At 37.4% G+C, this 22,766-nt stretch overlaps 1 protein-coding gene across 1 annotated transcript in view; it reads left to right on the top strand.

Moving 5' to 3' along the window:
• The window catches only part of LOC127417349 (partitioning defective 6 homolog alpha-like), a 44,498-nt gene extending 22,609 nt beyond the window's left edge, over positions 1–21,889 (top strand). The window contains exon 3 of the mRNA XM_051657323.1: positions 17,725–21,889. Coding sequence (XP_051513283.1) covers positions 17,725–18,620 — 896 coding nt within the window. The 3' untranslated portion in view covers positions 18,621–21,889. The remainder of the gene's footprint in view (positions 1–17,724) is intronic.
• The last annotated feature ends 877 nt before the right edge of the window (positions 21,890–22,766 follow it).

The following is a 22,766-nucleotide window of genomic DNA, read 5'->3' as shown; positions in this document are numbered from 1 at the left end:
AGGAAATTTTGCTTTTTTCATGGTCACAAAATGTATCAATGTCAAAAATATGTATTTATTTTTATTGAATATCGATGGAGCAACATCATTTGTAAGAAAATAAATAATAACGGAAGGTTGTTTCGATTAAAATTCAGTTTAAAAAAAAACAAAAAAGGTGGTGAGGGAGCCTTTTACCCCACACTTGGAGTAAAAGGCTCCCTCACTTGGGGTAAAAGGCCCCTTGGGGGTTTAAAGTGATATCGTGTAGATAACAGGGTAATAGTTATAGTGCCAAATTTGTCAACTAATGCAAATCATTTTGAGACACCAAGATGCTTTTTGGAGTAACAAATTAAGGTGATGCTTACTCAAAATAACTACTTCAGAAAAAATCAATTTCCTGTTCATTTCAAACACATTTGGCATTTTATTACATCTCAAGTATTCTATAAACAAACTAATCTCTATTATGATTGGATGAGTCAGTGTGAGCCAATTTTGAACTTTTTTGAACAAATCTATTCGCCCCACTTTAAAAAAAACAATGTGTTTTATAGGGGCCTTTAACCCCTGCAACGGGGGGCTTTTTACCCCAAATGCTTATTTAACAGTTATTGAAAAATGTTTGATTTGATGACCTTAAAACTGAAAATGATAAATCAGTATTTTGTCTCCATTTTAATTAGCTACATACATTTGCAACATTTTAAAAAAATATAAAAAATTTGATCAAATTGCCTCAAAATCAACCTTTAGACATTACACGCAAAGATCTCATGGATCAGGAAAATGTTGTAGTGCATATTGACAAACAGGTGTTTAGGAAAGTACTGTGGTATTTTTTTGTTGCTGTTTAGTGTTTTGGGAGAAAATAAAATCAATGGAGCCATTTACACCGCGGAGCCTTTAGCCCTGTTGTATCCTATAGGCTAAATAACAGTAACATCTTATTGCACAAAACTATCAAAGTCAGAGAAGTAAGAAATAAGAAAGGCTCCAATACAGAGTGGCACAAAACCCCTTATGTTCATCCAAAATGCAGAATGACGCAATTCAATGTAACAAGAGCACTTGGGAGTCTCAGGGTGATCCTCGCTACACATTCAGAAGTGCAGAACACATCTAGTTCACAACATCAAGCAGTTTAAACCTTTTTTACTGCAACTATTTATCAAACAGTGTCAGACAGAATCAGCTGAAGACTTTAATCTCTCCAAAGAACCTCACAAATACAGGAGCATTAATCGTCTTGTAATGTATTGTTGATGTGGCGCTTTGATGGCTGAAACAGTAGCGGTGCATAAATGAACTAAATTTAAAGCTTTAAAGAGACGAAACTTCTTGCAAAAGGTTTTACTGTGTTGACAATTATTCACTTTTAAGAACTGTAAGCTATAATCGTGCTAAAACGTTCTCCAAATTGCGTCTCTCAGTTTATTTGGGAACTGCAACTCCCATTAACCATCACCACTAAAAATATTAATGTTAGTAGTCGACCCCAATATTCGACAAGTCAGTTGTTGGACAACTAGTCGATAGTCGACTGTGGAATATCCACCTTTTTTCCTGACTTCTCCATGGGCGGCGCCAATATGGCGAGAGACTTCCTCTCAGATGCTCCACACTTCCGCTTAGTTGTTGTTATCAGCTAGCTAACGTTACTGGTGATTGCAAGCAGCGGAGGCTCTAGTTGAATATGCGCTGTTATAGGGTGTTATAACAACTACAGGTGCCTTAAAAACTACTGTAAAATAAATGTCACAACAATAAGCCCCCACAAAAGCTGCCAATGCTGAAATATTTCGAGTTGAGCCAGATGTAATAAGCAGAGGTTGCATTAAACTAATTCTCTGTCACTTGCCTATTTTTAAAACATTGACAGATAATTCCAAATGATGTCCGTCATTTTGGAAGATAACAAAGATGAAAAACATTTAAACCAAGCTTCTTCTTCTTGTTTTTTTTAATCATATTTACAAGGTTCATATCTCATGTCGCACTGTGAGTGTATGTGAATGAGGTAGAGACAGAGCTGTTGTCGGCAGAGTGCGTGAGAAGGTAGCACTTGTTAATGCTGAAATAATGGCATAAATAGGAAGATTTTTCAGTGGAACCCATGATGAGCATACACCCTCTTTTCACAGACATGTCCTCTTTTTCGAACCTTAATAAAGCATCCAGTCAGATTTCTAGATTCCCTAAATGTCCGGGATTTGGCTGTTTTCATATTGAAGTGCTCAATAAGAAACGCAATGAAATCTAGCGCATCATATTTGTGGATTCTCTCTCTCTCTCTCTCTCTCTCTCTCTCTCTCGCGTGTTGTGTCTGTCTCTCGCTCTCTCTTTCTCACACACACACACACACACACACACACACACACACACACACACACACACACACACATACAGGGCACGTGCAGCGAGCGCTAGAGTCCAGTAACTTTACCATGCTAATGTGTGTGTGATTGTGTTCTCATCTATTCGGGATTGCGTTAAAACCTAATGTCCATACGCAGACAGTAGTGAGAAAGTGATTTACATTAAGTAAACAGACTGTTCTTCCGTTTTTGTCGTTAATGATATTATAGTGCTTGGTAATGGGAATAAGTTGCAAAGCTGAAGTCTGTTGCATCAACATTGGAAGAATGCACTAAGCATAATGGCTAATTTCGCTGCCTGTGAAAAAGGTGGATACTGAGAAATTTTAAAGATTGCTGAGGCTGTCAGTCCCTAACATTGCTTAACATTTCCTTTTGCGTTTCATGGAAGAAAGGCATATGTGTTTGGAACAACATGAAGGTGAGCAAACTATGACAGAATTTTTATTTTCTTTAGGGTGAATTATCCCTTTAAAGTCAAAATGCTGTTTTTTTTTTTTTTTTTTTTTTTTTTGAGGACGAAGAGAAAAGGACACTTCTCGGTCACTATGCCACGAAGGTAATGAGATCCATCCTTTGCAGAGAAAGAGAGACAGAGATCCACATGAACAGTCCTCTGATGTGACAGTGTAACCTGCCTCCATCTAACAGCATCAGGTGTCTGCTTCTCTCTCACTGGCTAACAGCAGGTGCTCTCCAGCTGGCATCCTGTTTTATTCATTCTGACAAGCTTGTCCACCTGTGCTTTGTACCTGTCCTCAATCTACAGAGAGGCTGACAGAGACAACATTGTCCAGAATCCTGGCAAATAAACGTTGCATAAGACCAGACCATATTTATAGAGATTTGGCCATGGAAAAGAGTCAGAACTAATTATATTACCTATTAAACAAATGAGAGCATCAGTGGTGATGGCTATAATTGTATAGAATTCGCATAAAAAAAAGGAAAAAAAAGTCCTGTCTCCATAAGTACAACACATATTGAACAAATTTCATTGACTGGCACCAGATAAATTGTAGGTATATTAGATAAACTAGCTGTGTTCCAAAACCTAATGTTCTGTCTCACCGCCTACTGATTACATGGCAGTTGCCTTCTAAGGCAGCATCCTAACCATCATAGAACCTCATAAGTGACCAATTTAGTCTGTTCTACGGAGGCAGCAACTTGCCACACAAATAGTGCTCTGCAAGGGAGACTCGTTCACAATTGATTTCAGTAGAGTTTGACGTTAGCATGTTGCTAAGCTAATGGCGTGATTCTCTAATAAATACAAAAAAACACAAATATTGGGTAAAAGAATCAATTTAATCAAACTGAACTATTGTATATTGATACTTTTCAGTATTTAATTAAATATGTAAGGAATAATTGACGACGGACCGTTGAATTATTGAAAAATAATGCACACCCGAGGTGGTAATGCGGTCACGACGTGCATTATTTTTCAATAATTCAACGGTCCGTCGTCAATTATTCTGCTTATACCACGGTTACCACACCTTAATACATCTTTCAGGGTTTTATCTCAAGACATTTTCTGGTTTTCGTCCTTAAAACACTCTTGTGAGTGGAACTACTTTCTTCTGCCATGGATTCAGTGTCTTGCTCTGATGCAGCTCAAGCCTTCGTTGCTAGTTCAACTAGTAACGGAGGATAGCGAGCTTGCGCTGCTTTACTTGAGCACTTATTGTAGTAACGTGTGTGTGTGAGAGTTTGTGTGTGAGTTTGTGTTTGAGGGATCGAAAGAGAGAAACTCAGAAACTGAGAGAGATCGCCTGTGGGATTACCTTTATTTGTTGCAGCTCGTGTCAGAAGTAACATCGCTTCAAAATCGCCAAGGTGTAAGTTTAAGCACTTCTCAGCAGCAGCGAGTGTCGCCATATTTCCGATGTAAACCTTAACAGCTGTTTTCAACCCTACAGAGATGCAGGTGTGCGCTGACATGACGGCTCTACTTTTCACTCTCGATTAAGTGCTGTAATAAGCGTAATGCTTATAATGTTTGTGTGTCCACGTGTGTGTGTGTGTGTGTGTGTGTGTGTAAAGAGAGGGGGAGCATGAGGGTGTTTCCCACAGATATTTCAGATAATATATAAACTGTTGTATTGATCAAGTGTATCTAGCTTTGATACAGTTCAATTCTTCGTTGCTAGTTTGAAAAATTCACTTTAGAACTAGCAATGGATGATGCGCTGCTTTTCGGCACTGGAGTAACAAGGTAGTGCATGTGGGTGTGGGTGTGTGAGCGAGACAGAGAGAGGGGGAGGGGTAGTGTGGTGCTTTCCACTATAGCTATGTGAGGCTGATTAGGACGTAATACTTTTAAACATAAAAAGTTTCACATATTAAAAGTTATTTCGGATAATAGAAACTGTTGTATTGATCAAGTCGCGGGGGGTGCGGCTCTATTTGATGGTCGTGACATGAGTCTCAGAGTGTGTGTGTGTGTGGTGTGTGTGTGTGTGTGTGTGTGTGTGTGTGTTTGTGTGCATGTGAGTGCGTATGTATGTGTGTGAGTGTGAGAGACGAGGGAGCTTTTCAACTGAAATTGAAATAAATGTAGGATATTATAGATATTGTTTTATGTTCTTAACGGATTTACTTTAACCAATGTCTTTGTTTATATGGTTATTTTGCTGTGGTAGCATGTACTGTGTGTGTGTGTGTGTGTGTGTGTGTGTGTGTGTGTGTGTGTGTGTGTGTGTGTGTGTGTGTGTGTGTGTGTGTGTGTGTCAGATGAGACCGAAATAGAGGGAGCCCAAGGAAGCTTTTCAATCGAAATTGAAATACATTTAGGGTATATAGACATTGTTTGACGTTCTTAACCGATTTACTTTAACCAATGTCTTTGTTTATATGGTTATTTTACTGTGGTAGCCTGTAGGGCTCTTTGAAATAACTGAAATAATTTGGTGGTGATATGGAACTGTTAATCGGTCAAGACCTGGAACTACTTCATTGCCATGTGTTTACTTGAAAAATAATTGCACACCTTAGAAATTTTTTTTTCACTGAGCTTGGATTGCCTTTCCTGTGAAAGGTCAATGCAATGCTGCCTTAGAATTTGGTCAAGACGAGTATCGTATGAGGCAGCATAATAAAGTTGTCTACCATTTGGAACAGCCTTTGTTTCAACCTATGATGCCTTAAAGATGTGTAGGTAGCTCGCTAGTTTTGGAATAGAGCAATTGTCTCTCAATACAGCACCAATATCATATTAACACATAGTCAAACACACAGCAGCCATTCTCTGCTGATGAGAGCCAATGGCTCCACTGTCAGTGATATATGACTGGTAATAAACTTCGAATGTGCAGCGTAGGGTCGCAGTCAATAAGCTGTCCAGCCTTGCCATAACTTCACATTATTAGGTGTTAACGCTGGGTAAATAAGCTACCCTATACTAGCAAAACACACTGCCTGGAGGTAGTATCATTGAGTCAATAAGCTATCCTGTTGTACAATAAAGTATTTCACCTAGGAACTGGAGAGGTTCTGAAATTAGCTTGAGAAGAATCAAGATTTTGTTGAAGGGTTCATTGTACCTCAATGTTGTTATCTTTAGTGGACATGAATGTACTCTTGACCTCATATATTCTCATGAACTCTTTTATTAGGAGCATTATTGAGTATGGTTAGTGCAAACATACTCAATTTAGCAAACATACTGTAAGGATCCTGTCATTGTCTAGTCTTGGTTTTTCACTTTTATGACAGGATTCGGACACTCTGGTTGTTTTGTTGCATTTTGTCTCTCATGTGTTTCTCTGCCCTGGCTATTTCTGTTCTTTGTCTTATTACCTGGCCCTGCCCCCTCGTCAGGGCCGGCCCGTCCTACAGGCAACACAGGCGACAGCCTGGGGCCCCAACGTCAGCCACTGACGGTGCCCCGTGAACACATGTAAAGCATTTGAACAAGTCATAAAATTTAAAACATTGATGACTTTTAATTTTAAACTCTCCGCAGTCCAGTGGTTTCCAGAGCACTTACACACTGGATAATGTGCAACGTGCGTGGAGCTGATAATTTAACATACAAATCACAATGACGGTGAAAACTAAAAATATAATATTACATAAAGAATTAGCTCAGAATAATCACAAAAAGACAAATAACTGAACGTGACAAATAAAATAACAGCAGTGTATTGAAAATCGTAAAGCTAAACACTACACACTAATCTGCATAATTTATTCATAACACAATTAATTGCTGGGAACTAGAGTGCAGCTTCTTTTCACAGAATTATTAGACAGGAATTCAGACACTGCTGATATAAAGATGCAAAAAAACTCACATAGAGTGAAAATATGAGCAATTAATCTGGAAAATAACCAAACCATCCTATCTGCAAAGATGTCTGCTCTCTAAGAGGTAGCTATGTGCTTTTTCTTTACATTTGTTTACAAATATATATTTCGAGGTGTTGTGTTAATAGGCCCTATTTAAAATATGTCATTTTATTTATAAATAATTATACATTGCTGTAGTTACCTTATTTTCCCTGATGTTTGAACTTTTATTAACTTTTGCACACATTCTGGCCAACTTTTGTTTTCATTGATTTTGTTGCTCTAAATAAACATTTCAAGCATTGTCAGCAGTGTCCTATACAATTAAAACTATCTAAAACTATTTTAATCAGCATTTTCTTATTTAGTGTAACATTAATGGGTAACACTTATGGTTGTGTTAATATTAGTTAACTACATTAGTTAACATGAACTAACAATGAACAATACTTAATAATCTTATTTATTGTTAATTTCTACACATACTAGTCCATTTTTAATATTAGTTAATACAATATGAACTAACATGAACAAACAAACAACTGTATTTTTATAAATTGACATTAGCCAGGATTAATAAATACTGGAACATTGTATTATACATTGTTAAAGATACCTAATGAAAACAATAGGTTGAGTTTTCTTTAGCTAAAATCAGTTAGTGCTTACCGAAATGTGAAACACTGCCCCCAGTGGCAGAAGTGGTAAGTGTTGTTGGGCATATGGGCATGTACAGTATGAGCTCTATTGTTTGGGTGAAATCTCCACAGAGGGGTGCCAAAAGAGAATAATTAAGTGAGTTGTTTTAACTGTACAGGCTGTAATACAGTGAAGAGGAATACATATTTTATAAACTGTACCCCAAACCCCATAACTAAACCTAACCTCCGAATCACGCTCATCACTGATTATACAAAGACGATCACTTCCTGGTTACAATGTAGGATCCAAACACAGGTCTCCCACACTATTGACGCAATGCGCTTCCGTTCACGCCACATGGGAAGGTAAACGCGCCGGAGCCAATGAAAAATGTTTGATAGGAAATGCCGCTTGTTGGTAAGTCGGTATAATGTGGCCGATCCTAGGGTACCGGAACTCTTAGAAACACCATGCCGACTTTGTGTAGTCATGTTGGACATACAGTTGTTTGTATTTCATAATTAAACATGGAGTGACAAAATTTGTCCAGAGACATTTCCTTTAAATAAATTGTTGGATAGGAGGCTAGCTAGACTTTTATGCCTGAATTGTATCTATTTGGACATCTGTTTGTTGTTGGTCATTTGGGCTGCAACTAACGATTATTTTGATAATCGACTAATCTAACGATTATTAGAACGATGATTCGACTATTCGGTGATTATTGCAATGATTAATCATTAGATCTTAACTGATTATTCAGCTTGTGCCCCGACTTAAAAGGTTGTATTAAATGTGCTTACTAACAATAAAGAGGACAAAATCATCTTTTAAAAATACTTCTAAATGACATTCACTGGACTAAAGGGAAAAAAGACTTTTTATTAAGTTTAATTCAGTAAAGAAATTCACTGCAAACAGTGAAGTGTTTATCAAGTGTTTTTGTCTTGTTTTCCATTTAAAATTGTCTAAAAATCCTTAAAACAAGATACATTTATTTGAGAAGCAACATATATTTAGACTTGCTTTAAGAGAATGTATCTTAAATATAAGTGTATTTTGTATATATGTGTATTTTTTTCACTTTGTTATACTTCTGCGAGTGCAGTAAAGACAAAAAAATACTTGTAATCAAGATCTATTCTTTAAAAGCAAGTCTAAATATCTTATATGCTGCTTCTCAGGTGAATGCATCTTTTTTTAAAGGATATTTAGATATTTTAAATATTTGTATTATTATTTGTATTTTATATTCAACATTCTCAGATGACAATTTTTTTATTCTGCAGCATAGCTGCTAAAGTAAATGTACATTGTTTTAAAGGAGCTTTAGATATTTATATTGGAAAACAAGCCAAAACAAAAACAAGTCAAAAACGTATTTTGTTGCAGTGTATAATGGGGCGAAGACTACCCTCTCTCACCTTTTTGTTTACTTCAATCCATCTTTAACTCACAAAAAAATGCTGCGTATTGCCAGTTTTCTTCTCGATATGAAATGCACAGTGACATATTATGATTCAATAAGTTGCGAGCCATCACGTTATAATCTAGTTGCAGCAAGCGCACGCTCAAGGGACAAACGTCCCTACGACAGAGTGTGCATCAGCCAGGTGCAGGTAGATCGGGACACTTCGCGCAATTCATAGAAGAGGCGCTGACCGCACAGAGAAATTACCATTTCTGAGTTTGTAGTCATTTACATGATCTGCTTCCATATTATTTTAACTTTAATAAAGCTCTAACACATTAAATATAACTGTATAAAAGATGTAACGCTGGGGTGTTTCCTTTAAATTATTCCACAACGAGAGTGCTTCTGTATTCCTTTATTTTGTATTTTTGTATAATTTCCTCATACTTTGTGATCTACATCACCTGAAGCTATTTGGAAAGTTCAGAGTGCATCTGGACTGTGAGTTGTGTAATTCTTCCTCTCCTCAGTCAGGCACAAGCTGCAATGCTGCTCTCGCACATCATCACTAGAGTTTAATGTGATCTCATGTTACATTAAATGAGATCAAACGACGTTGTCGATAATGTCGACTAATCGTTTCAGCCCTGTTGGTCAGTCTGTATGGGAATAAAAGTTGTACAATGTCTTACAATTTCATACAGGTATTGGCTTGTTTCTTTCTAATAAATACGTTCTTTTTGGAGCAACTGCAAACTTTTCTGTTGTGTTCAGTTTAGCTTATTAGATATAGGGTTTGGGTAAGGGGTTAGACTTTATGTTTAGGTTTGGGTTAAAGGTTAAACTTAGGAACAAAACATAATAACATCATTCATTGGTTTGTTTCTTTTTCTCTATTGGTGTTAAAGTTGTATGCTGTTGTACCAGCCAGCTTGTAAGATTTCATTCGATTTCACAATCTTGTACTGATTATTACGACTTATCACGAGCCTGGGTTGTACAAGTACACTTTTCAAGTAAAAAAAATTTAAAAAGAAAAAAATGTATGTACTGTTAAAAATTAAGACCAAGTATATAAACACTTCCTGGTTTTCCAAAGTTAGTGGAACTGTGCTAGGACACCTTTGAGAACTTGAGGGGAACTGACTTCATACATCCACTAAAAATGTATGAATTTATGTTCTGAGAAAAGGTCAGATTCCACTTGGTTTGATCTTTTGTTTCTAATGTCATAAAATACATTTGACATTTTGTGGCTCAAGTGTCAAAATATTTTTTTGGGTCAACTTAAGGTTTAAATCTTTATCATGGTGTTTTGATGAATTGCATCTCTGTTTTATCAAACAAAGTAAGTGCAGGCAGTAATACTCTCAAACATTCTATCAGATTACTCGAGACACGCAAGTAATGCAGTCGTAATTGGTTAAGGAATTAATTGTTTTGTCTACAGCATAAATGTACACTAGTTGTGAGATTAAATAAATTCAATTTTTCAGGATTCAATAAACAGTATTCATTAAATAACTCCTAGCTATATAGACACTCCCACAGTGATTTTCATGAGACTTACTGTAAAGTACATGTCAGTAGAGAAAGAAAAGAGATCATAGTCAACAGTTAATTTCAGAAGTAGAATGTGAGTAGATTGCGATGACCAAGTCTTAGTTATTTGTTTATTACTACACTAAAAACCCTAATAAGTTGACTACTAAATTGATTGAGTAAACTCATTCCCTCAATTAAATTGAGTAATGGTGTCTCCAAAACTTGTGTAATTAAGTCCACTTAACTTGGTGTTCATATGGAATGAATTTAACTATTTAAGTTAAGACAGATTCAATAGACATAACTTAGATTTAGAATAGCACAGCTCAAATAAAGAAGATTATAACAGATTCTAGGTCAGTCATTAAATAAACTTAATTATCCACTGAAATGCATATATACAGTTGTGCTCAAAAGTTTGCATACCCTGGCAGAAATTGTGAAATTTTGGCATTGATTTTGAAAATATGACTGATCATGCAAAAAAAACTGTCTTTTACTTAAGGGTAATGATCATATGAAGCCATTTATTATCACATAGTTATTTGGCTCCTTTTTAAATCATAATGATAACAGAAATCACCCAAATGGCCTTGATCAAAAGTTTACATATGCTTGAATATTTGGCCTTGTTGCAGACACACAAGGTGACACACACAGGTTTAAATGGCAATTAAAGGTTCATTTCCCACACCTTTGGCTTTTTAAATTGCAATTAGTGTCTGTGTATAAATAGTCAATGAGTTTGTTAGCTCTCACGTGGATGCACTGAGCAGGCTAGATACTGAGCCATGGGGAGCAGAAAAGAACTGTCAAAAGACCTGCGTAACAAGGTAATGGAACTTTATAAAGATGGAAAAGGATATAAAAAGATATCCAAAGCCTTGAAAATGCCGGTCAGTACTGTTCAATCACTTATTAAGAAGTGGAAAATTCGGGGATCTCTTGATACCAAGCCAAGGTCAGATAGACCAAGAAAGATTTCAGCCAGAAGAATTGTTCGGGATACAAAGAAAAACCCACAAGTAACCTCAGGAGAAATACAGGCTGCTCTGGAAAAAGACGGTGTGGTTGTTTCAAGGAACACAATACGATGATACTTGAACAAAAATGAGCTGCATGGTCGAGTTGCCAGAAAGAAGCCAATGCCACAAAAAAGCCCGGTCACAATATGCCCGACACCTTGACACGCCTCACAGCTTCTGGCACACTGTAATTTGGAGTGATGGGACCAAAATAGAGTTTAATGGTCACAACCATAAGCGCTATGTTTGGAGAGGGGTCAACAAGGCCTATAGTGAAAAGAATACCATCCCCACTGTGAAGCATGGTGGTGGCTCACTGATGTTTTGGGGGTGTGTGAGCTCTAAAGGCACGGGGAAAATTGACGGCAAGATGAATGCAGCATGTTATCAGAACATACTGGCAGACAATTTGCATTCTTCTGCATGAAAGCTGTGCATGGGACGCTCTTGGACTTTCCAGCATGACAGTGACCCTAAGCACAAGGCCAAGTTGACCCTCCAGTGGTTACAGCAGAAAAAGGTGAAGGTTCTGGAGTGGCCATCACAGTCTCCTGACCTTAATATCATCGAGCCACTCTGGGGAGATCTCAAACGTGCGGTTCATGCAAGACGACCAAAGACTTTGCATGACCTGGAGGCATTTTGCCAAGATGAATGGGCAGCTATACCACCTGCAAGAATTTGGGGCCTCATAGACAACTATTACAAAAGACTGCACTCTGTCACTGATGCTAAAGGGGGCAATACACAGTATTAAGAACTAAGGGTATGCAGACTTTTGAACAGGGGTCATTTCATTTTTTTTGTCTTTTGTTGCCATGTTTTGTTTTATGATTGTGCCATTCTGTTATAACCTACAGTTGAATATGAATCCCATAAGAAATAAAAGAAATGTGTTTTGCCTGCTCACTGCACACTAAAAATGGTTCATATATTACCAATTCTCCAAGGGTATGCAAACTTTTGAGCACAACTGTACCTGTACTTCAGTTGCACTTGCACAATGTGAACTTAAATAGAATTAACAGGATCCAACTTGACCAAGGGGACACAGTTCATCACTTGAAAGAACTATTTGCAACAAAACAACATAATAATACTACAAAAGAGCTAAAAACTCTATGATTTCTTAATAACAACTATTTAAATGCCCCCATATGTTCCCTTTGACCAAAGAAACGTAATTAAATAATTAAAAAGCATGGATATTCCCCAAATCCTCAATTTTGTACTCAATTGTTTGAGTTATTAAGACTTTGAATATTAAGGCTATAGATTTTTAAGATAAATAAGTTCAAGGAACAGAGATATTTGAGTTATGAGCCCAAAACTTGACGTTTCAAGTATTAGGAGAACTTGATTTTACCAGTATTGACAACATTAGGGTTTATAGTGAGTTGAACGTCTAGTCTGCAGACCCAGCTGTTTAGCACAGCCCTTCCCCAGTGTGCAGTGTCTGAGGGTGTAGTGGAAGTCTCTAAAGTCTCTCTGTATCTGTGTAATCCTGAGAGCAATGTTCACAAAGCTCTGCTCAGTCTGTGCCCAGAGGTTACAGACGCCTGCCAGGAGTTTTTCATGTTTTTATTGTATTTCTCAGGTGACCAAGTGCTTGTGAAAAAAACTTTCACTGCAGTCTCTCATTTGGATTATGGTCTATGTATACACCTTTCTATCCACTTACTTTAAGTTTGAATAATACAAATACATCCCCTTTTACCTTTTTCGTGCTGGCCGGTACTGAGTGAGAGAGGAATCTCACTCTGCCTTTGTCTGAACTTCATGTGGTTATTGGTAATACTAGCTTCTCTCTTTCAGACTAGCTTAATATGATAAGTGGCTCGGTAATGTTGTTATAATCGTCAAGCCCAGAGCTGAAAATGCATCACAATCTGACTGAACCCAACTAAAACTCCCTTATAACACTGGAAACGCAGTTTTGCTACAGTAATGCAAGGTTGCTGTGGTAACAGATTGGCTATAAGTGGGGTCATTTGATTATTTGGCCATATTTTGTGGTTATATGACATTGAGGTTAATGATTAATGGTTGTTTGAGATGGTTTGCCAAGGGGATGTAGTGGGTTTTCAGTCTTGATCTAGACAATGGTGGATTCTTGCCTTGTCTGCATGTGTGTTGTGAGAGAGATATTGCTAAGAGGACAGTATCTCTTAATCAGCCTTGAGAGCTCAGTGCATTAGCTTCCGATCTCTAAGCAATACATCACATCATTTCACTAATTAGTATAGTGTTTACAAATTCCTAGACCTCATTTATACACAGCCACCCCCACAAAAATTTGCACTTCAGCTGTGTCTTAACATATAGCACAGTTTTTAGGTCAGGGATTTAGTATATTTAGTAGTATATAGTATATATTTTTTGTCTCCCTGTGTTAACAAGGAAGGTTTTTGGACCTGCTATAGACCCTAGGGGCACCCCATTATCCCCATCTCTTACCAGCCTGTCTGGCTGGATCCCATCCTGCCTCCCACTCACCCTCCCTGGGTACCCCGCCTGCCCTGCCTCTCTCTCCTTCTCCAGCCTGTGAGCAGGTTTAATAACAGAGGCTCCCCTGCTCTCTGTGGGGGTCCAGACACTCAGACTAATGTAGGGAGACAGACAGGGAGGCTATGTGTGTTGCATACTATATAAGATACATTTAAACTAATAGCCTTCATAAACACACCCACGCACAGATGGTCACATACAATGGACAATACTGTCTGTGCTTTGAAAGAATAGGTAAAAAATATTCACATGCTTATTATACCAATGGAGTCCCACTGACAGTACAGTAATCACTACACATTTGTGGGCTTCCCCATCTCTATTGTATTTGCCTGCTGTAGTATGTCATCTGATGAGCGCAGGGGTCAGAGTTCACTGACCATCACCCCATCCACAGGCTGGCCCTGGGGTCTGATGATAATTAATTAGTTGTGAGCCACTCGAGCTGGTAATGTACTGTTTGTCCCTCTAAAGCAAACCTGGGCCTGTAGTCAAACAGGCTACTTAATATAATCCCTTCTCGTGAAATCTTCAAAAGATGCATGCTGGGCAGTTTGCTTGCAGATGGCACAGATGGTTTGAAGTCTTACTGAACCAAGAAATTTACTTTAAATTAGACCAATATATGCGCCAGAGAGATTAATTGGCTGATATTTGGCCATTTTGAGATTAGCAGCCGAAGACGGGCCCAATTGGCAGATTAAGGGTGCTTTCACACTTGGTTCGATTGCTTGGACCGAACCCGAGTTCGTTTCCTCCCCCCTCCCCTAGCTGGTCTCTGTTCACATCATATTTTTTGGGTCTGAACCGAGGTCTCAACGTGAGTACAAGCAGCAGTTGCTTACCACTGTAACTAGGTAACAACTCAAGAAGACATCAGCTTCGCAGTGTTATTGAAGTATTCATCTCTTTGGACATACAGTACAACCAAAACTTTACATGCACAGAATGACTGTTGTGTTTGTCTCCCGTGGATGCATTGAATGTGCAATGATGTGATGAATATTAGCGTTTGTCTGCTGCTAGCCAGCGAATGCATTGCAAAAGATGTGAAGAATGTGAGCTGCTTTCTGAAGGGGATTTATTTGGACACAAGCAGCTATGAAAAATGCATTATACCACTATAATTGTAATCGGGATCTTGCAAAGACGCCAAATATATGTCATCACTAGCGGTTTACTTCAGCGATTTGGTACGATTGTTCGGCTGACTGTATGCTATCAGGCTTAATGCATGAATATTTGCCAAATAAATAAATGGATATGAAATATTGATTTGATCTGAAATTATATATGATGAAACTAGCACAGCTATGTAGAAAACTGATTGTCTGGGACAATGGTCAATTATACTTTTTAGCAGTCATTATACAAATACTTAAGCAAAGAATTCTGTGATTGCCCAATCAAGTAATCCGAAAAAGGTTTATTAAGCAACAACATTGTTTTTATTGTAATGTCCAGGCTCCTTCTGTTTGTCTAACCTTGCTTTGGCATCAAGCCTATTTTTTTGGTTAATTATTAGGCTATACATTAAGAGAACACTGCAGAAAACACATTACATACACACAGTTTAATGTTAGTCAGCAGACTGAGGGGAAGGTGTTGATGACTTCCTGCTATTTCTACTCCCAGCAGGCTGTGCTCACTTAATCACGAAAAGACCTCTCCACGAAGACTCGCACTCAAATGCCCTGCTGCCGTTTAAAAATAACCAAAAACATTCTCTCTCTCCTGTGACGCATGTTACCTCCCACCAGATTCCAGTCGAGGGCTTTGTTTTCTCTTTTACCTGCCTACCGGCTAAAACAAGCCATTTTTTTTTACCTTTTTCTAGTCTGACACATCAGCTGTGATAGGATGATTGGGTTTTTTGAACAGTGAATATAATTTGCTGTGAGAGGGACTTTGATAAATCTGACTGTAATCCGATTCTGTATCATGACCCTTGACCTTTTGCAAGTGCCTTGGACAGTTTTATTACAATGCCTGTTTGTTCATCCATCCATCCTCATCACTCCATTTTTATTATGATTAAGTCTCTTCTATGCTTTTTTTTTTCCTGATCTTTTGGCTCAATATAAACATTCAGATATCAATGTAATTTTGAATCATTTCAGAGAACATTGAAAATAATAAATACAAATGTGATTAATGGGGAACAGTTTTATAAATGAGGTCACTATGATGTGATGCTAGTAGGACAGATGGTGAAACACAGAGGCTCTGTGGAGCGCTTTTAGTATTTGTTTTTTAGAAATGGGCTACAGTATTTTATGCCACTCAGTATGTACAGTAGATCACTCCAAATTCGGTCAAAAAATTGTGAGTTTCTGAGGAGTTATAAAGAGGAGAACTGTCTGGTCTCTTTGTTTATGACAAGAGGAATTGGATGTAAGGAGATGAAAGCAGATTGAATGTCTGTTTAATGTCTTTTTCCTTAGCACATCTTAAATAACTGTGCTTTGAAAAGCTTAATTTTCAGTTTGGGGCAATGTTTGTGGAGAGGGGCTGGGGGACACATCCAAAATTACTTAAAAATGAGGAAAATCACAAGCAATTTATCATACAGTAGCCAACAATATTTCACAGTGCTGCTGCATCAAGTTTCAAGAGTAAGCCACAGTAGTAAAAAAGCTGGAGGTTTTTATAAAATTAGAGAGATTTTTTTACATAGAAATTCCTGTTTATAGTTAATTATTAATTCAAGGAATAGTTCACCCAAAAATGAAAATTCTCTCATTATTTACTTCACTCATGCCGTCCCAAATTTCAGAAGAACAAGAGACATTTTGAATGTCCCATTTGCTGATTTCCATATAACGGCAGTCGATAGGGACTAATTTTAATGCCTTATAAAGGACCCAAAAGTATCATAAAAGTAGTCCATGCATGTCCACTCATCATTTTCCAAGTCCTCTGAAGGCATATGATAAGTTTTTGTGAGAAAAAAGCCGATATTGAAGTTATTTTACTGTGAAAATCTTGACTTGACTAAAATGAGTCCCTATCAACTGCCAATGTATGGAAATCAGCGAACAGAAGATCCTTGGAAAATTCCTCCTTTTGAAGAAGAATTTTATAGGAGTTTGGAACGACATGATGGTGATTGAATGATGACAGAATTTCAATTTTTTTGGTGAACTATCCCTTTAAAGGAACATTGCGGGTTCAATACAAGTTAAGATCAATCTACAGCATATGTGACATAATGGTGATTACAACAAAAAATTGTTGCAGCTCGTCCTTTAAATAGAAAGTAAAAATTGAGGTTACAGTGAGGCACTTCCAATGGAAGTGATTGGGGCCCATTTCTGGTGGGTATAAAGGCAGAAATGTGAAGCTTATAATTTTATAAAAACACTTAATTCTTCTGTTAAAACTTGTGTATTATGTGAGCAGTTAAGTTGTTTAAATCATCGTTCTTATGGTCGTTTTAGGGTTTACAGCATTACGCCATCATGGCAAATAAGTTGTACAATTGGAAATAACACAGAAAAGGTTAGATTTTATCACACTAAAATTAGTCTTGTGGCTATACTTGTGAAACAGTGAATATTTTAACATTTACGGATTGGGCCAATTCACTTCCTTTGTACGTTTCTCACTGTAAACCATATATTTGCTTTTTGTAAAACAAAATAAATAAATAAAAGGAGGGGCAAGTTGGAATACATTTTTGTTTTAGTCAACATTATACCACAAATGCTGTCGAATGAGCTCAACTTGTATTGAACCCAGAATATTCCTTTAAGTACCTAAGAGGTGTATTTTCAAATGTTTCTTGAAGATCGTGATGGTCATAGCAGCTCGGGTGGAGGTTGTAGTTTGTTTCACCACAGAAGAAAAGAGACAGTGAAGTTTCTGTTATTATGTTTACTTTGTATTTATTGCCAATTTCACTCATTTCACTCTGTCTTCCTCTGCATAGATGTGGATGACCCCACACCCTTCCCCACAGGGTCTCTTCAGAGAAGAAAAAAGGGCCTAGCAGGTCTGCGTCAATCCCAACAGAAGTCTAAACCGGCGCTGCTCATCGGCCTTCCACAGGATTTCCGACAGATCTCTTCTATCATCGATGTGGACATCTTGCCCGATACACATCTTCGTGTCCGTTTGCACAAGGACGGCACCCACAAACCCCTGGGCTTTTACATCCGTGATGGCGTCAGCGTTCGCATTACAGCCCAAGGGGTAGAGAAGGTTCCGGGCGTTTTCATTTCACGCCTCGTGAAGGGCGGTTTGGCCGAGACCACAGGATTACTGGGAGTTAACGATGAGATTCTTGAGGTGAATGGTATCGATGTGGCAGGGAAGTCACTGGACCAGGTGACTGATATGATGGTCGCAAACAGCCACAACCTCATTGTGACGGTGAAACCTGTCAATCAGCGCAACAACACCATGCATTGCGCGGGCAAAACCACAGCCGGCAACAGTTCTGCTGGCTCGGGAGGGTCTGCCTTCTCTCATGACTCTGCCCCCAGTCCCGCCTCACACAATCCCAGCCCGTACAGCAACAGCAACAGTGTGGCTGAAGGAGATAGTGATGACGATACTGATCTCATCATAGAAAATGACAATTTGCTTACATACATGCCACACCGCATGACTAATGGCAATGTCAGCCATGGTAACGCCCTGTCATCGGGCTCATTTACACACAGGCCTCTCCCGCAAAGTGTTTCCTTGCCCAGTAGCAGCTCTTTGTCAGACAGCAAGGCCTCTTTAAGCTCCCTAACCACACCGACTCACAATGGCAGCCCCACCAAGATGAGTAGCAGCCAAGAAAGCATGAGAGAGGATGGAAACTTCATTACATTGTGAGCAAGTGCGCTACAGTATGCTTTACACTGCAACGTCTGATCTTGAGAGTAGGAGTCGGTATGACACGTTTATGCACATTTATAAGAACATGAAGGACTATTATATTATTATTAACTATAATTTTTTTGCCATTACTGTCACAAAACAACAAACTGTTCATAATAATTTCTGTGAATGAGGACCTTCAACCCAGAATTACACGTTGCACAATCTAGCTGGTTTCTAAGGGTGCATTACACACTCCGAGGGGCTTCAGCATGTGGCTGTCATCATATGGAAGTGCCTTACGGCTCTCCATTCCTTGCGCCTTAGTTTTAAAAAAATTATTATTATTATTATTTTTATCTGTTGCCAGGACATATTCATCTCACCTGTGAAACTCTATTTATGGTACTTCATTGGACAGTCGATCTGCTCACAAACACTGCGAATGAAGTGCGCTAGCTACTACTGGGATGCCTGACGTTATCGCTTGCACATCTCAGAGGGCGTGAGAGAAATGAATCGCCTCTGTGAAAGTGCTGCGTCTCTTACTGTGGATTCATCTCACTTTTTATGATGCCTCTTGCAATGATGACGATAATGATTAATGATGATAATGGTGATGAGGTGCAGAAAAATCTTAAGTGTTAAAACTGATCTGATCAGTGTTGATTATGTTAGATTACTCATCTCGCCTGATACTAATACATATACTGCCCACAGTGTCTGTTACTCAAGATGGCCCAAGAAATCTGCTCTAAATGTTGATTTTGAAGTGTTTGTGAATCATGTTTTGGTAACACTTTACAATGAGGTTCCATTTGTTAACATAAGTTAACAATATTAGTTAACGAACTAACGATGAACAATTGTATTTTTATTAACTAACATTAACTACAATTAATAAATGCTGTAAAAAAATATTTTGTTCACAGTTTGTTAATGATACTTAACGCATTAACTAATGTTAATGAATGGATCCTTATTGTAACATGTTACCCGTGTTTTTAATATCTATAAACTCCATGTGTCTATCATGAGTCTGATATGGTTAGTACCTGAGAAAGAAAGAAGTGTAACATTAAGATGACCCAGCCTTTGTAAACTGGCCTTCCAAGTATGCCAACATTGAAACATGTTTTCACTTTCAGCTTGTTCAGATGCTACTGTACTTATCATCTTAACACTCACAAGTTCCTTTGATTTTTGCATTAACATAATTATGATTTCATAAAAAGCACACACACAGTTTGAAAATATTGGCTGTTTTCATACACATGGATGGTTTAAAATGAGTGGCCTCTTTTTGGTCTGTTCCCTTTCTCCTATAGTGTTGCATTAAGACTGTAACATGGTTTGAACCACTGGATTAATGTTGTCATGTCTTGCACAGGGTCTCTGTTTTTGAAGGCAGTTAACCAATTTTTCCTCCCTCAGTTTTTTTTTTCATTTTCTCTCCAGAAAAATAGGAATCTATATATTTAACTGGCACCAGTGCGGTGTAATTTCAGAAAGACTTGACCTCTCATTGACTCAGTCTGTCTATTCTCCTATGTGCTCTGTTTTTTTGTGAGAGAAAAAAAATAGGAAATTCCTTTCATGTTTGGAAAGGCCAGAATTCTGCACATTGGGACCTTTTTCACACAGTCCACTCCTGATGGCCAAAGCTGTGAGGCTTTCTTAGCCACGGTGAGTGTGTGCGTACTTGTGTGCTCAGTCATATTTTTAAAGTATAATCTTACAGAAACAGTACTAAGGTAGACACTGTCAGACTCCGAGCCAAATATTGGCTTCTTTAATGTCCAACAGATTTGAGCACTGAGCAACCTGTTTTCCTGTAATGGTTTCCAAGGTGAATCCTTGTTTAGACTTTGGAGATACTTGCCGCAGGACTTCCAAGGCTTCATAAGATGTCTATCAAACCATGAGTGATAGATGGTGGAAAGACTTCGAAAGACAAAAAATACCCCTTACTGTGGATCTGTTGAACTCTTTCATTGCAGTTGCTTCTTATCAGCTGGGCTGAACAACCATGATTATACATGGAGTAAATCAAATTAAGAAGATAGTTACTAATATATTTGTTTAGTTTTTGGTAGCACTTTACAATAAGGTTGTGTACATTAACAGTTAATGCAACAAAACCTTTACAGCATTTATTAATCTTGGTTAATGTTAATTTCTATGTATGCTGTTGCATTTAACATTAGAAGTTGTTAACCTTAACATTATGTATTAGAGCTAACGTGAACTACCAATGAACAATAGTATATTTTAAAATTAACATTAACCAAGGTTATTAATTTTGTAAAAATATTGTTCATGGTTCATGACACCTAATGCATTGTCAACGTGTTGAGCGTTATTGTAAAGTGTTGCCAGTTTTTCTTTTCCACCATCCTGAGTGTTTGGAAGGATATGTACAGTTTTAAAGATGTGGTTAGGAGCAGGTGCCAGCAAAATCAATCAGGAGGCCAGTATTTAAATATCATAATTGATAGGTGTGATTCAAGGTTTAGGCTCATCTGCTGTGCATTATCTGGTTTAACTTGATTAGTATAACAAATGAGGTGTTATTTTGCCACAAAAGTGACATTTATCAAGGTAGCCTTTGGTCTGAGAAAGAAGGTAGTTTATTTGAATATGTATAGACTTAACATCTGCACAACATGCAGACAGTGACCCATTGCTTATGGTTTTAACAGCAACACTGTCAGGAGGACAAGTCAAACAGAGTTATTTAATACGTATAGCAAGGGACATATAGAAACGTGAATCGTCAAGTTGTTTTGGTGACTATATTTAATATCTGTTTTATTGTTTTGTGGAGGGAGTAGAGCGAGATGTGCCGGTCTGGATTTGCTGAGAGAAATATTAAGAGATATTTGGCATATAAAGTGTTTTGAACTAGTACACACTGTAGAACAGCACACTTTCAGAGTACCAATAATACTCACATGAGCATTATTTTTATTATGTATAAAAAGAAATATGAAACGGACACTTTTGTATACTAGGAGCCCTTTTTATTTAAAAAAAACAACAACAAAAAAACATTTTATATGTGTGTAAAATATGGAAAGTATTTTTCTTATTCTTGTACTTTTGTATGTATATTAGAATTCTGGAGAGGAGGTTTCTATTTCTTTTCAGTATCACAAACAAAACTCAAATCTTTAGAAGCTTGTGTTTTTATTATAATCAAATGGGTCAAGGTGTACAATACTGTGAATGTTATATGATGATTATAAAATGTTCTATCAAGATAATAAAAGTATTCAAATTGATTTCAGTAATCTGGTTTCTTTTTTTTTTTTTTTTAGCCAAAAGGAAATGGGGTTCATGTCAATGTCAAAATAACAGTAAACAACTCCATCTCCATCCCTTTCATAATTATTATGACAAGTTTCTGCATGTCTTTAGACCTAAATTTGCTCAAATTACACCATTCAATTATTTAACAAAATAAGCACTTTAATTTTTTTTACCTTTTCTCCAGTAACAAGGAAACTTTATTTTTTGAATGAAAAGGCTGTTACGTGTCACGTATGTCAAAGCATCTGCTGCCATCTGCTGGTGGAGACATGAAAAAAGATTACAATTTAATGGCAATGGCCAGTATATTTTAAAGAGGGCCTCTTTAAAATAAATCTACCATTTATTTTGCAAATATCATTAATAAACTCAGAGCTGTGTTAAAATTAGTGTTAATTTATAAATTAATTGATTAAGCTCTGTGGCAGTGTTACAATCTTATCAATTCCTTTCTGTGTGTGTTCTGCCTTTTTCTCTGTTTTATAGTCCCATTCATTTCCTTATGAATTTCAATAGTCTGACAAATTTGATGCCGAACAGTATTAGTGTTATATTTTTTTTTTTAGAAATCCACCTAAACTTAAAGGAATCTTTTCAGGATTTTGTGTGTTTAGATGGTAAAAAGTGTTACAGTTACAAAGTTCTATACCTCTATGATGAAGGATGCAATTATTATAAAAATAATAAAAAAAGTCAAATCAGTCTAAAATGACCAAACAGAACCTGAGGGTTAAAAGTTAAGGGGGAGTTCTTTGAGGAATTGAGTAGATGAAGAACACCCCATGCTAAAGTAGCTGAAATATGTTGCCGCTGGATGACAAGGTACATTCTTATCACATAAAGGTGGTT

This window comes from Myxocyprinus asiaticus, chromosome 26, assembly GCF_019703515.2.
Source record: "Myxocyprinus asiaticus isolate MX2 ecotype Aquarium Trade chromosome 26, UBuf_Myxa_2, whole genome shotgun sequence".
Taxonomy (NCBI): domain Eukaryota; kingdom Metazoa; phylum Chordata; class Actinopteri; order Cypriniformes; family Catostomidae; genus Myxocyprinus; species Myxocyprinus asiaticus.
This window is presented reverse-complemented; position numbering and strand designations above follow the sequence as displayed.